Genomic DNA, 12,382 nt, shown 5'->3' with positions numbered 1-12,382 from the left:
CTCGCGGAAGGTCTGCATTCGGTAAAAATGAGCTAATAAAATATTTCCAATTCACATTTTATGTCCAGTTATTTTTTCATGTGGCAAGTAGCCGTGTAATAAGCGGGATAATGTACAAGCAGCCGGCTGTTATAAGCCCCTTCAGTGTGATACAACTGTTCAAATGTCACGAACAGGCAATTTTGTTTAATCATTTGTAAATATAATGTCATATATGTAATTAAAAGACATATTTATATTTAAATTGTCCAAAAAAACTGTCAAAATGATTTGCTGCTTACGGGTTACCTTGTGTTATTAGTTTTGAGATGTTGTTATCTGGGAATAACGAACCTGCAAATGTCGTGACTGGCCAATTAGAATCAATCATTCCAATGAGCCGTGTAATAAGTCATGGTACTGTTTAATACTCTTTTTAGTTAGAAAGCAATTTTATTTACCTGCAGCCACCTGTCCAGAATTGATGTATGGCTAATCTTGGCTTGGTTTCAGTTGATTGTAGGTAACTGTTCTACCTGTTAATAAAAGTATCGCGTTTCGAAGACAAGCGTGTTCAATTCAATCCCACAATCCACATCGAGGCGCGCTAGCTTCTTATACGAAGTGAGCAACCACTCTAATTCGATTCAGTGCTTGAGTGAACTATTCAAATGACCTGAACTGAATCACGATTCAGAACGTGCACTTCTGTTTGACCCATGGGTTTGACCTATGTAAGAGAGTCGACTCAAAAGAGTCATGATTCAGTTTTGAGTTCTGAAACAGCAGAAAAAACAAAATGCAGATATCAAGATTTTATGCTGGCAAATGTCGTGCATATATTTTTTGCCAACAATATATCAAAGGTTGTTTACCTTTAGATACTTAAAGAGCTGGAGCCATCTGAACTATAAATGTTATGCTGGGTCCACAATCATATTTCCCACCTCAAATCGGAAATAACTTCTGGATTTAGTGAGGCATTTAGTCACACTAAAACAAAAAATATTTATTATTAAAACAGCGTTGTTACGGAAATGATTTCCGAGTTGATGTTGGAAATATCCTACATCCGACGTCAGGAACACAGCATTGGTGCTTCCACTAAAAACCAGTTCCACTTTTTCTATTTGTCTAATTACATGACTAAAAATACAAATGAGATTCATTAATGTCGTCTAAACAATGAAGGAAATAAATGGAGAGATCTCATATATAGGCTACTTCATTTATAGGGAAGCTAATGTAGGTGAAGTAGTGGTGATTTTTCATAAGGATGTTTTAACAGAGCGTGAAAATTGGCACTTTGACATGAAATAAATAAATTAATAAAATTAATAAATAAAAACAGTCAATTTTTAAAGTGTTGTTGTGTACCTTTCAGTGATTGATGTGATGACAGAAAGACGCTTTTGATCACATGATGGTACACCTCATGTCTGAGGCACAGCTTGAAGTGTTATTTATCTGTCACTTTGCTTAATTTTCCTCACGTTTTACCGAAAGAACCGTAAAAGTATACATTTTATTCATTTCACCGTCTAAAAAGAAAAACTGGGATAACTGGCAAAAACAGTGACGCCCATAGGCTGAAGACGCTGTTTTATATGGATGTTTTCTGATGTGAACCAAAAGTAAGCGGATACATAAAACATGTACTAATGTAAAACAAAAACCACCACCAGCCTGTTTACATAATTAAACTCTGAACGGGACCTATAGAAAGTTCAAGAGTCAGTGTCCTTTCGAGCATGTGTTACATTCACTCACACTCATGAATAACCTTGTGTGACAGAAAGCTGTGCTGTGAATGACCTTTATAATCTGCTGTCACACTAAATATTCACTAACAGTGCAGCTCTGTCTGAAGAACACTCTAACATCTTTCCAGGGGTCCTGTTTGTCCTTCTGTTAGTAGGCCTATAACATAATCAGAATATGACTTATATTTAATTCATACAAATTCATTTTTGAATTTGTATGTCTTCTGTAAAATGCATACTGCATAGGCTTATTACACATAGGTCCCACAGCGCCTCCTACAGGACAGCTGTATTAATATAACTTGAGTACTAGACCTACCACGTAAAGGTAACAAGCTGTATATTTTTTCTCACAAGCAAACATCACATTTATAGTTTTATTTATAGAAAAAAGAAGGATAATTTACTTTCTAATAGGTACTGTTATGGTGTTTTTGATAAAATTATCGAAAAGAAATAGGGCCCAATAAAAATATTATTACATTTAGAATAAAATAATAACGACACTTTGTCATTTATTATTACTATGTTGATATGACAGAAAAAATATCGTATTATAATATTTATAAAAAATATATTAGGATATTATGAACGCATTCGCAGGTCGACGTTAACGAAACGCGTTATGTACTTGACGGGCTCCTGTCAATGCGGAAGTGCCCCATGCGTTATTATTGCTCTCATTCATTCTAATCTAATATTATCTGTCTCATTTGTGAATAAGTAAAAAAAAGATGTTGCGCAAAAGGACCAGCGGACGAGAAGATGGTGACAGTGTCAAACCTGAGAGAAAGAAGGTAATAAAATATAATCTCAGTAACGTGTGTACACTTCTGAAAATAGTACCATAAGCTTTTCTGGAGGTGTACAAAGGAAACATCGTGGTGTTCTTTATTTTGATATGACATCATCTTATCGTGTAAAAACTGTAGTACATTTCTGTGAATAAACTACACTGCAGCAAAGTGAAAATACCTTATGTCGAGGTCAAAAAAAACTGTATGCATATAATACAATAAATAAATAAGTACTTTTTTATTTAGTATAGGATATCACGCTGCATACACTGTTTGAAATACCATGATTCGTTCACAGACATCAGATGACACTGGTGTGACTGCTGTGGCTGTCTCTCAGAGGAGCTGTTGGTCTGTTGTGTCTTTCTGGATGAAGGTTCTGCTCTTCCTCATCTTCATACCAGCTTTCCTGAACTACGCCTCTTTGCAGAGAGAAGGACAGGTGCTGTCACCTACAGGTGGGGGTCCAGAGGTCTTGAGTATGTGCAGGTTAATGTAGTTTTTGATTTTTTTGGACACGCTGGTTTATTTGAATGTCTTTCAATTTGTAGGTGCTCAGTTAATAGATATCGGTCTGGGACAGAAGATCCACCTTTTGTGCAAGGGACATGGACAACCAGTTGGTAGGTTAAATGCGCATTCTGAACTTCTGTCAGTACTGTTAAAAAATTGAATATTGTTTTTTTAAGTCTAATTCATCCTAAACGGTTCTTAAAATCTGCTTGTTCCAACTGCATTTTGTTTCAAAGAACAAATAAAACTGTCTAACATCTTAAAGGGGAAGTTCACCTAAAAATGAAATTCTGTCACCATTTACTCACCCTCAAGTTGTTCTAAACCTGTATACATTTCTTTGTTGTGCTGAACACAAAGGAAGATATTTGGAAGAATGTCAGTAACCAAACAGACCTCATCCCCCATTTACTGCCATAGTAGGGAAAATAAATACTATGGGAGTCAATGGGGAATGAGATCTGTTTGGTTACTGACATTCTTCAAAATATCTTTCTTTGTGTTCAGCAGAACAAAGACATTTGTATAGGTTTGGAACTATCTGAAGTAAATGATGACAGAATTTCAATTTTGGGGTGAACTGTCCCTTTAATAAGTTTGACTATATCAACTATCTCTTGTTAATGATAAAATAAGAGTGGACCAACACATGTAACCTCCTAATGATGAAACCAAAGGTTCACTTTAGACCTTTGTTGTGCACATTTAAATTAAGTTTAGACTGAACATGTTTTTGTTTCAGTGGTTCTTGATGCTCCAGCAGGAATGTCTTCAGATGTCTGGTACCATGTTCAGGAGAGTCTGTCATTAACAACAAAGGTCAGTTCACAAACCTCCTCGAGTGAGGTATGTTTGGATCTGAATGTCAACCATCTAGTATCTGTCATGTGTTATAAGACATTTTATGTTATGCGTTCCAAAAAGAATTGCTAACAGTGTCTTTAAATATGTTTTACATAAGATCACTCTGTCTGAGAGGTCTAAATCAACATGCACATTAATGCAAACAAAGGATGTTTTATTTACAGAGAAGCATTTCAATGATATTTCACAGATTTTATTTATGTCTGAGTCATTAGTTACAAAAGCCATAATGACATACCGTTTTTTTTCTTCTTAGAAAGGTTAAATTTAAGTTTTTAAAGCAGTTGCTGTTTTATTACTTCAGGAAGTACAGTTAGAATTTTTAAAAATATAATTATCGGGTAACAGTTACAGAAGGAGTTACTCAAACTTCTCTGGCTTCTTTTGGCTATTACCTTCTCCGGTGTTACGTGCTGAATTCCAATTTTAGGAAACACGCTGGAATAAAAATGAGTGATAAAATGATCAGATGGTTGAACCATGGTATTCTGACATGTGCTATTGTACAGCATGATTATAAACCCATATCCATATACCATTATTTTTGGCTGTTACTCAAAAGTAAGACTTTACCCCGAGCTGTGTTCTGTTGTTTCTCAGGTGTGCACCTATGACAGAGTTGGTTTGGGTTTCAGCCGAAGAACCCTGGAGAATGAAACCACAGGCATGAAGAAAGTCTGGGGAATGTCAACCACCGGAAGGTATTGTAATGAAATATCTTACAGTCTGAAAAAAAAGCTTCACATGTTTTATCACTAAATCACGATATCAATAGACATGATGCCCTTAAACAAGACTCTAAACATGATCTTCCCTGAGCATTATTCAAGAACGATACCTAACTTTAGCATCACTTGCTATCAGAGAATATCTGCAGATTATTTTATTGAGTTATTAAGAAATTTACATGCCAATTGTGCATACAAAATTCTACTTGGACGTCTCTCAGTCCTTGTGATCAGTGGGAATCAAACTGACACAAATAGTTCACCCAAAAATGAAAATTTCCCCATCTCCCACCGAGCCACATGGATAACTTTTATGCTGCATGTATGTGCTTTTTGGAGCTTCGATAGGGGACCGATGCATGGACATAAATTGATAAATATTTTTATTTCAAAAAATGATTTGTTAAACTTAAGAAAGGAAGGCATATACATCTGGGATGGCATGAGCGTGAGTAAATCATGAATACATTTCCATTCTGGGTGAACTATTCGATCTTGATTGCCTTTGTAAAGCAATGGTCAAATATTGAAGCTCAAGTCTTAGAGATTTCTGATGTATATTTTATAGAATAAATAAAGATTTGATGGTTATATAGTGTGATGAATCAAAAAAAAGAAAGAAACAGCCCGCTAGTTCCCTTATGCACATAAGCAGGTTTAAAGGGATAGTTCACCCAAAAATGAAAATTCTCTCATAATTTACTCACCCTCCGATTGTTTCAAACCTGTATACATGTCTTTGTTCTTCTGAACACAAAGGAAGATATTTGAAAGAATGTCAGTAACCAAACAGATCTCATCCCCCTTTACTGCCATAGTAGGGAAAATAAATACTATGAGAGTCAATGGGGGATGAGATCTGTTTGGTTACTGACATTGTTTAAAATATCTTTCTTTGTTTTTAGCAGAACAAAGAAATGTATACAGGTTTGGAACAATCTGAGGGTGAGTAAATTATGACAGAATTTTCATTTTTGGGTGAAGTATCCCTTTAATTCACCCATGGGTGTCTGTAAGTCTGCTGTCCTTCACAAACACCTCCTCTGGTCTTCAATCAGTGCTGGCCGCCCGGTTTGATCACACCGCAGGAGAGCAATCTCTGTGTCCTTGTCCTTGGCAACACAATGTCCTGCCTTCTTCATCGTACACGTGAAGTCACTCTTATCTTGTTGCTGTTGACATGGTACATAATCTCATGCATTAAAGTGATGTGTAGAAGGGGGACGGGGAGTTGTTATCAGGGGTCCTCTTTTCTCTCATGTCTGGTATCCTTGGAAGACAGACTAAAAGATTTCATAAATATTTTCATCCATGTTGTGCTTTTTTGATAGCTTTTCATATTGCAATATGATTTATGCTTAAATTTTTTGGAGGATCTATTGACAGAAATGCAATATAATATACATAACTGTAAGGTCTTTATACACCTCTGAAGACACAGAGGTATATAAAGACCTTACATAATAAAGCGTTTTTATTATCTTAGATTGAGCAATTTCTATCTACATACACCACGGGTCCCCTTACATGGAATTCACCATGTTGTTTCTACAGTAGCCCTAAACGGACAAACTTCTCTACAGAGCGCGTTTCGTAAATACGTTATCTACTACAGCAAAGAAGTGAAAACGTGACAACATCTTTGTCCTGTGAGAGCCGTCGTAGTGCTTCTAAAGGGAGGGGTGTTGCAATTCGCAACCTCACCATTAGATGCCACCAAAATCTCCACATTGCTCCTTTAATATTTTAGGAATTTATCATGTGTCTACTTTGTCTAGTATGCATTTTCTGAATGCATGGACCAGATAACACATTTGTGAAAATGTGCAGTATACAAACGGAGCTCTCTGTAAAAATATAATCCTCAAAATTTGACCTTTTATTTTTCTGTGTGACGAATGAAGAAGGCAATATCTATTTCACATGCTATTTTTAATACAATACAAAAAAGTTAGCAGTGCATAATGTTTAATGTGTGCACCAAGTTAATAATCCACTCTGAATATCTATTCTATTTTTCATGTTTTATTTTGGTATTTTTGTAACTAACCTTTGCATATCTGAAAGATGTATGCCACTGCACTACCCTGTGCCCACTGAATCTTCATGGCATTTCAGTTAATGAGGATGTCAGAAACCAGACTTGTTCGTGTCTTGTGGCGCACAGTGCTTATTAATTTCGTGTGTCATCCTCTGTTTTGGGGTCAGTTTATCCTCCATGTAACATGGCTGACCGCTCTGCTAATTGATGAGCGACAGTCTGGGACAGTAGGCGTCCTGTCTGGAAGCAAATGGAAACGCGTGTCATTGTGTGTCCCAGTGATAAACGAATTGCCAGATGAGTCACGTCTAGACTTCACTCACGTGTAACTGTGCTCCCTGTCATTCTCAGGATGGTGGACGACCTCCACCGATTGATAAAGGCTGCGGATCTAGCCACGCCCTTCATCCTGATTGGCTCTGAACTGGGCACGCTCAACGGCAGGTTCTACAGCCACATCCATGACACGTAAGTTTACAGTTTAAAAATAAACTAAATTTGTCATCATGTACTCACCCTCGAGTTGTTCCAAATCTGTATACATGTCTTTGTTCTGATGAACACAGAGAAAGATATTTGGAAGACTGCTTGTAACCAAACAGTTCATGGCCCCATTGACTACCATCGTAGGAAAACACATTTATACAGACTTGGAACAACTCGAGGGCGAGTACATGGTGACAAAATTTTTTGTCCCTTTAAGGAACAAATTGTCCTCTAGTTAAAGATACAATATGGTCGGAGCCAGGTGGTCGAGTGGTTCGTGCTCCGACATGTGGCGCCGGTGCGTCCTGGGCGACCCGAGTTCGAGTCCCGGCTCGAACCCCCGTGGTCGAACCCCCGTGGTCCTTTCCCGACCCTACCCCCTCTCTCTCATCCACTTTGCCTCCTGTCCTCTCTGAAAAGAGTCTCTCTCTGTCAAATAAAGGCAAAAAACGCCAAAAATAAATCTTAAAAAAAAAAAAAAAGATACAATATGGCTAGATAATAATATCACTGTTAAATGTGTCGTAAGTGTTAAGTTTAATATGGCTAAATAAGAATTTCAATGTTAAATCTGAAGTATTCATAACATAGACTATAAAGATATGGTAGTCCTGTGTCTTGCTCTGTTACTCATGTCCAATTGGACTTCGTAAAGTACTGTATGTTTCTGACCTAACAAGGTAACAGTTTAAGATACACTTGGCATAACTATAAAAAGCTCTCAGGCTCCCCCCACCCTTCATATGACAGATTTAATGTGCAGCTCTGACAGTCATATATTTAGCTGTGTCAGCTCTGTAGCGCCTGTGGACTGAAAATATTGTCCATGCTGTGGCACTGACCCCATCCATCTCACTGAATAGACACACTGGAGATGCTGTTCATTTCTCACTCATTACTGGAAGAGCTCGCTCTATGTGTGTGTGTGTGTGTGTGTGTGCGTGCGTGCGTGCGTGCGTGCGTGCGTGCGTGCGTGCGTGCGTGCGTGCGTGCGTGCGTGCGTGCGTGCGTGCGTGCGTGCGTGCGTGCGTGCGTGAGAGAGAGAGAGAGAGAGAGAGAGAGAGAGAGAGGTCTTATCTGAGCTCTTGAAACATCCTCTGTGTGGTCTTTTGACTGTCTCTCTCTGGCTCTGTTTCTTCAGGCAAGTGTCTGACTTGGTGTTGATCGATCCGATCCCAGAAGATGTCTTTGAAGAGGAGAAGTGGCAGCGGTACTGGTGAGAGAGAGAATGAGGGAGAAAGAAAAGGCACAGATGTTTTTCCAACCTCTGATAGATCGGACGAGTGTTTGGAAATTATTGAAAACCATTAGCGTTCGGTCAAAGTCATTCTGTGACATTGAAGGGATAGTTCACTCAAAAAAAAAAATTCTGACATATTTATTCACCCTCATGTCAACACCTATTTATGACTCTTTCGTCGGTGAAACACAAAAGAAGATATTTTAAGAAATGTGTTTTGTGTCCATTCAAAAGTCAATGAGGCCAATGTTGTTTGGTTACCAACATTCTTCGAAATATCTTCTTTTGTGTTCTGCAGATAAAGAAAGTCTTACAGGTTTGGAATGACACGAGGGTGAGTAAATGATAAAATCATTTTCATTTTGGTGAACTGTCCCTTTAATATTGCATAAATTACACAGAATTACATAGATTCAACTATTAGTCAATCATAGATTGAACACAAAAGTATACAATTTTCATATAAATTTTAAGTCTATATTATTTGCCACATTATAATTTCCTTTAAGGGTCTTTATACTTTTTTAGAAAATAATTTTAAATTATACCAGTGGTGTTGAATTAAATAGAACACAAAAGAATTGTAATTGTATCGTAAAAGCAAATGTTTACATAAACACATTCTCACTCCCGACTCGTCAGTTCTTGACACTCGGTCAGCGCCAATCGTAACGTGCAGGGTACCCCTTTGGCGTCATTTTTCGACGTGTAGGGCATGCAAATTTTACCGTCGTTATAAAATTATATTTTGGATATTCGGGGTTTGATTTAAGTTTAATGGACAGAATATTTGCATTTACATGACGCTATTCAGGCAGTTTGAGGAAGTAATGAAACAGTTTATTGCGAAAGCGATCACCGTCCGCCGTAAATCTGAGATCCGGTGAGCTGAACAACAGACGTTCAAAATTGGCGCCAGAAGAAGAGTTACGTCAGCTTCGATGCCATTGGCTCTCCCGTGTCTCGTGACCGATCGCATCATTTCGTTGGCTTTGAACGTGAAACGGTATTGGCTCCCGCGATCGACTGCATCTAGCTAATGTTCCGGTATATTTTTTGAATGAGAGCTGACTGTGTGCATTCACGGACACGGCATCTTCATATAAAGTTATTGTACGGCTTCGGTGCAAAAAGGTCTGCAACACGAGTTGTTTGTAAGAGGCTTCTTTAACACTGTCTTTGATCAGTTTGTGCAATATATATATATAAATATACCTGTGACTGTACTTTTATTCACGTGTTGTGTTTTATATGGTTGAGAAGTTAGTTTTAGGGTGGGGGTGGGGTAAGGTGCTCCAAAATATAAAAATCACAAATAATTATGAAATGCTAAGAATTGCACGCATCTCGGCCCAGCAACAGGGTACCCCTTTGGTGCTCATCAAAAAACGACACCAAAGGGGTACCCTGCGCGTTAAAATGTGTCGTCAAGGGGAGCTGACTGAGCGTCAATATATGATGTTTTATAAACAAGGTTCGGGAGGAGCACGAGCATATAATTAACACGGCTGGCTTTCGATAATCAATCACCCAGTCTCAGCAAGGATAAGCACGAGCATATAATTAACATGGCTGGCTTTCGATAATCAGGCCCGAGCCAGCAAATGCCAGCCAGATCTCCAGCCCCGGCCAGGCCGCCTCAACCGAGCCCGCGGTTTCATCTCAGGCCCGCCGGCCTACCCATGCCGCTTCTCGAAACCCGAGACAGCAAGGCCTTTCTCCCCATCTACGTCAAAGACCCCCACTGCCTTCCCCAGCCTCTTCTTAAGCCTCAGTCCTACCGGTCGTCCCCGCCATCGAGAAATGAACCGTCCAGGGCTCAAGCTGGCCCTTTCAAATGCCGACATCAATTTTTCCCGGAGGATGAATAAAGCAGAGCTTTACAGTCTATACTGTTTCAGCCAGCAAGGAGCTCCGTTCCCCAAAGCAACCTCCCCAGCAGGTTCCACCTCCTCATCTCATCAGGCTCGGAATACTCTGTATTCCCGACCGACCCCAGGACAAGGACCTCGGTCATCAAAACACTGCAACAGGCCTTCAGCTAGCCTGGGCTGCCCACCGGTTTCCCCGGCGGATATCCCCAGCCTTCTCCAGGCCGGAAAGTCAGCGGACCAGCCAAGCGGCACGAGCATGCCTCCGGTCTCCTTCCTTTCTCTTCCTTTTTTTCCGCCCGGCCAATGGCCTGCCACGCCCCGTCCAATGCCAGCGCGGGGTTGCCTTTACCAACAGTGCAGGGCCTGGCCTCTTTCCCTCCTGGTTTTTTTTCTTCTTTTGCCGCAGGAGCCGACCAGAGCGTGAGGCTGCCTCTGCTAGCGGGCTAGGCCCCAGCAACCTCTTTTTTCCACCTGTCTTCACCCAAGGATTCACCCAAAGCGTGAGGCTGCCTCCGCTAGCGGCTCCTATCTGTCACCTCTCTCCCCCAACACATCGCCCAGCCCTATTCTACACTGCTCGATAACTCTTCCTGTTCCAAATGCGAGTTGCTTTCAGTACTCGGCTACCTTAACTTTGTGATGCGCATCATTCCCCAAGGCCGCCCTTTCATCTCGCATCTCCTCTCTTTCGCATCTTCCGTTCACACGCTCGAGGATCTTTTATCCTTAACCAGCCCATGTCGCAACGAGCTCAGCTTATGGATAAAATTTCTAAATCAGTGGAACGGCATTTCTTTCTTTTACGAAAGCATGATATCCCATCCCACTGACATTCAATTATACACTGACACCGCCCCGTCCGTTAGTTTCGGAGGATTTTACCGCAGCCGCTGGTTCGCCTCCACATGGCCTCCGCAACTCTCCAACTTCCCAGAACCTCTTTCATCCTCCGCGCTTTTCGAATTATACCCAATAGTCATCGCAGCCTTTTTATGGGGAAAAGAGTGGTCTGCCACCAGCATTGTCATCCACTGCGATAACCAGGCAACTGTGCAATGTATAAACAAAGGCCGCTCCCATTCCCCTGCATTAATGCCTTTAATGAGACGTTTAACATGGATCTCAGCATGCGACCAATTCTTGCTCACTGCTAAGCATGTTCCCGGCTGCCAAAATCAAATAGCCGACTCACTCTCCCGTTTCGCCTTCCAGAGATTCAGGCAGCTGGTGCTGGAGGCAGACCTTTACCCAACCCCGGTTCCTCCTTATTCAGCACTCATATTCCTCTTAATCATCCACTAAAAGCTCTCAGAGATGCCTCAATTGATTCAATTATCCAAGCAGTCTCCTCAAGAACTCTCCAAACCTACCTAACAGCTTGGAAAAATTTTAAAGCTTTCCACCAATCCTACAACCTGCCCTTCGCCGACTTCACTCTACTCACCATAACTTCCTTCGTCTCCTACCTCAACACAGTAAAAAACTTACAAGCCGGCTCCATTAAAGGGTATGGGTTTGATCATCAAAGGCATTGAAAAAACCCAACCTACCCGTCTAGATCCCAGGCTACCCATCACTTTGGAAGTCCTGTCCAAATGCATATCCACCCTCCGCAAAGGCCACAACTCAGCCTACACAGCACGTACGCTAGACGCCATGTTCGTCTTAGCTTTTTTCGGTTTCCTTCGATGCTCAGAGCTCACCACCATGGCCAACTTCATCCCTAAACTCCACCCAACATTCTCAGATTTATCCATTATAGACTCAGACTCCATTTCATATTTCATCATACAAAGCAAGACCGACCAAATGAGAAAAGAACACCACATCTACATCTTCAATCTCCGGTCCCCCATCCAACCATACCAAGTCCTTTCAGCATACCTGCATTTCCGACGTCCTCAGGTTAAACTTCCCTCCGACCCACTTTTCGTGGACGATTCCAATCGCCCGGTAACCTGTTTTTGGTTCCAGAAACACCTTAAACATGTTTTACAGCTTTCTGGATTCCCCTCTAACAATTTTTCTAGGCACTCCTTCCGCATAGGAGCAGCAACCACAGCCGCCCAGAAAGGCCTCTCCGATTCCCAGATCCAA

General features: G+C 40.6%; 1 protein-coding gene and 1 long non-coding RNA gene across 2 annotated transcripts in view; one reads left to right on the top strand and one right to left on the bottom strand.

The window, feature by feature from the left end:
• The first annotated feature begins 2,382 nt into the window (after positions 1-2,382).
• The window catches only part of si:dkey-122a22.2 (uncharacterized), a 37,198-nt gene continuing 27,198 nt past the window's right edge, over positions 2,383-12,382 (top strand). The window contains exons 1-7 of the mRNA XM_057339886.1: positions 2,383-2,539; positions 2,838-2,997; positions 3,091-3,162; positions 3,795-3,871; positions 4,517-4,617; positions 7,037-7,153; positions 8,313-8,387. Coding sequence (XP_057195869.1) covers positions 2,477-2,539; positions 2,838-2,997; positions 3,091-3,162; positions 3,795-3,871; positions 4,517-4,617; positions 7,037-7,153; positions 8,313-8,387 — 665 coding nt within the window. The 5' untranslated portion in view covers positions 2,383-2,476. The remainder of the gene's footprint in view (positions 2,540-2,837; positions 2,998-3,090; positions 3,163-3,794; positions 3,872-4,516; positions 4,618-7,036; positions 7,154-8,312; positions 8,388-12,382) is intronic.
• On the bottom strand, positions 4,089-7,025 carry LOC130557819 (uncharacterized). Its single transcript, XR_008963357.1, has 4 exons — positions 6,695-7,025; positions 5,683-5,816; positions 4,490-4,561; positions 4,089-4,354 (listed from the first exon to the last, which is right to left on the bottom strand). It is a non-coding gene; the product is annotated as an uncharacterized LOC130557819 (long non-coding RNA).

The sequence above is a fragment of the Triplophysa rosa genome, linkage group LG8, assembly GCF_024868665.1.
Source record: "Triplophysa rosa linkage group LG8, Trosa_1v2, whole genome shotgun sequence".
NCBI classification, from domain to species: Eukaryota; Metazoa; Chordata; class Actinopteri; order Cypriniformes; family Nemacheilidae; genus Triplophysa; species Triplophysa rosa.
This window is presented reverse-complemented; position numbering and strand designations above follow the sequence as displayed.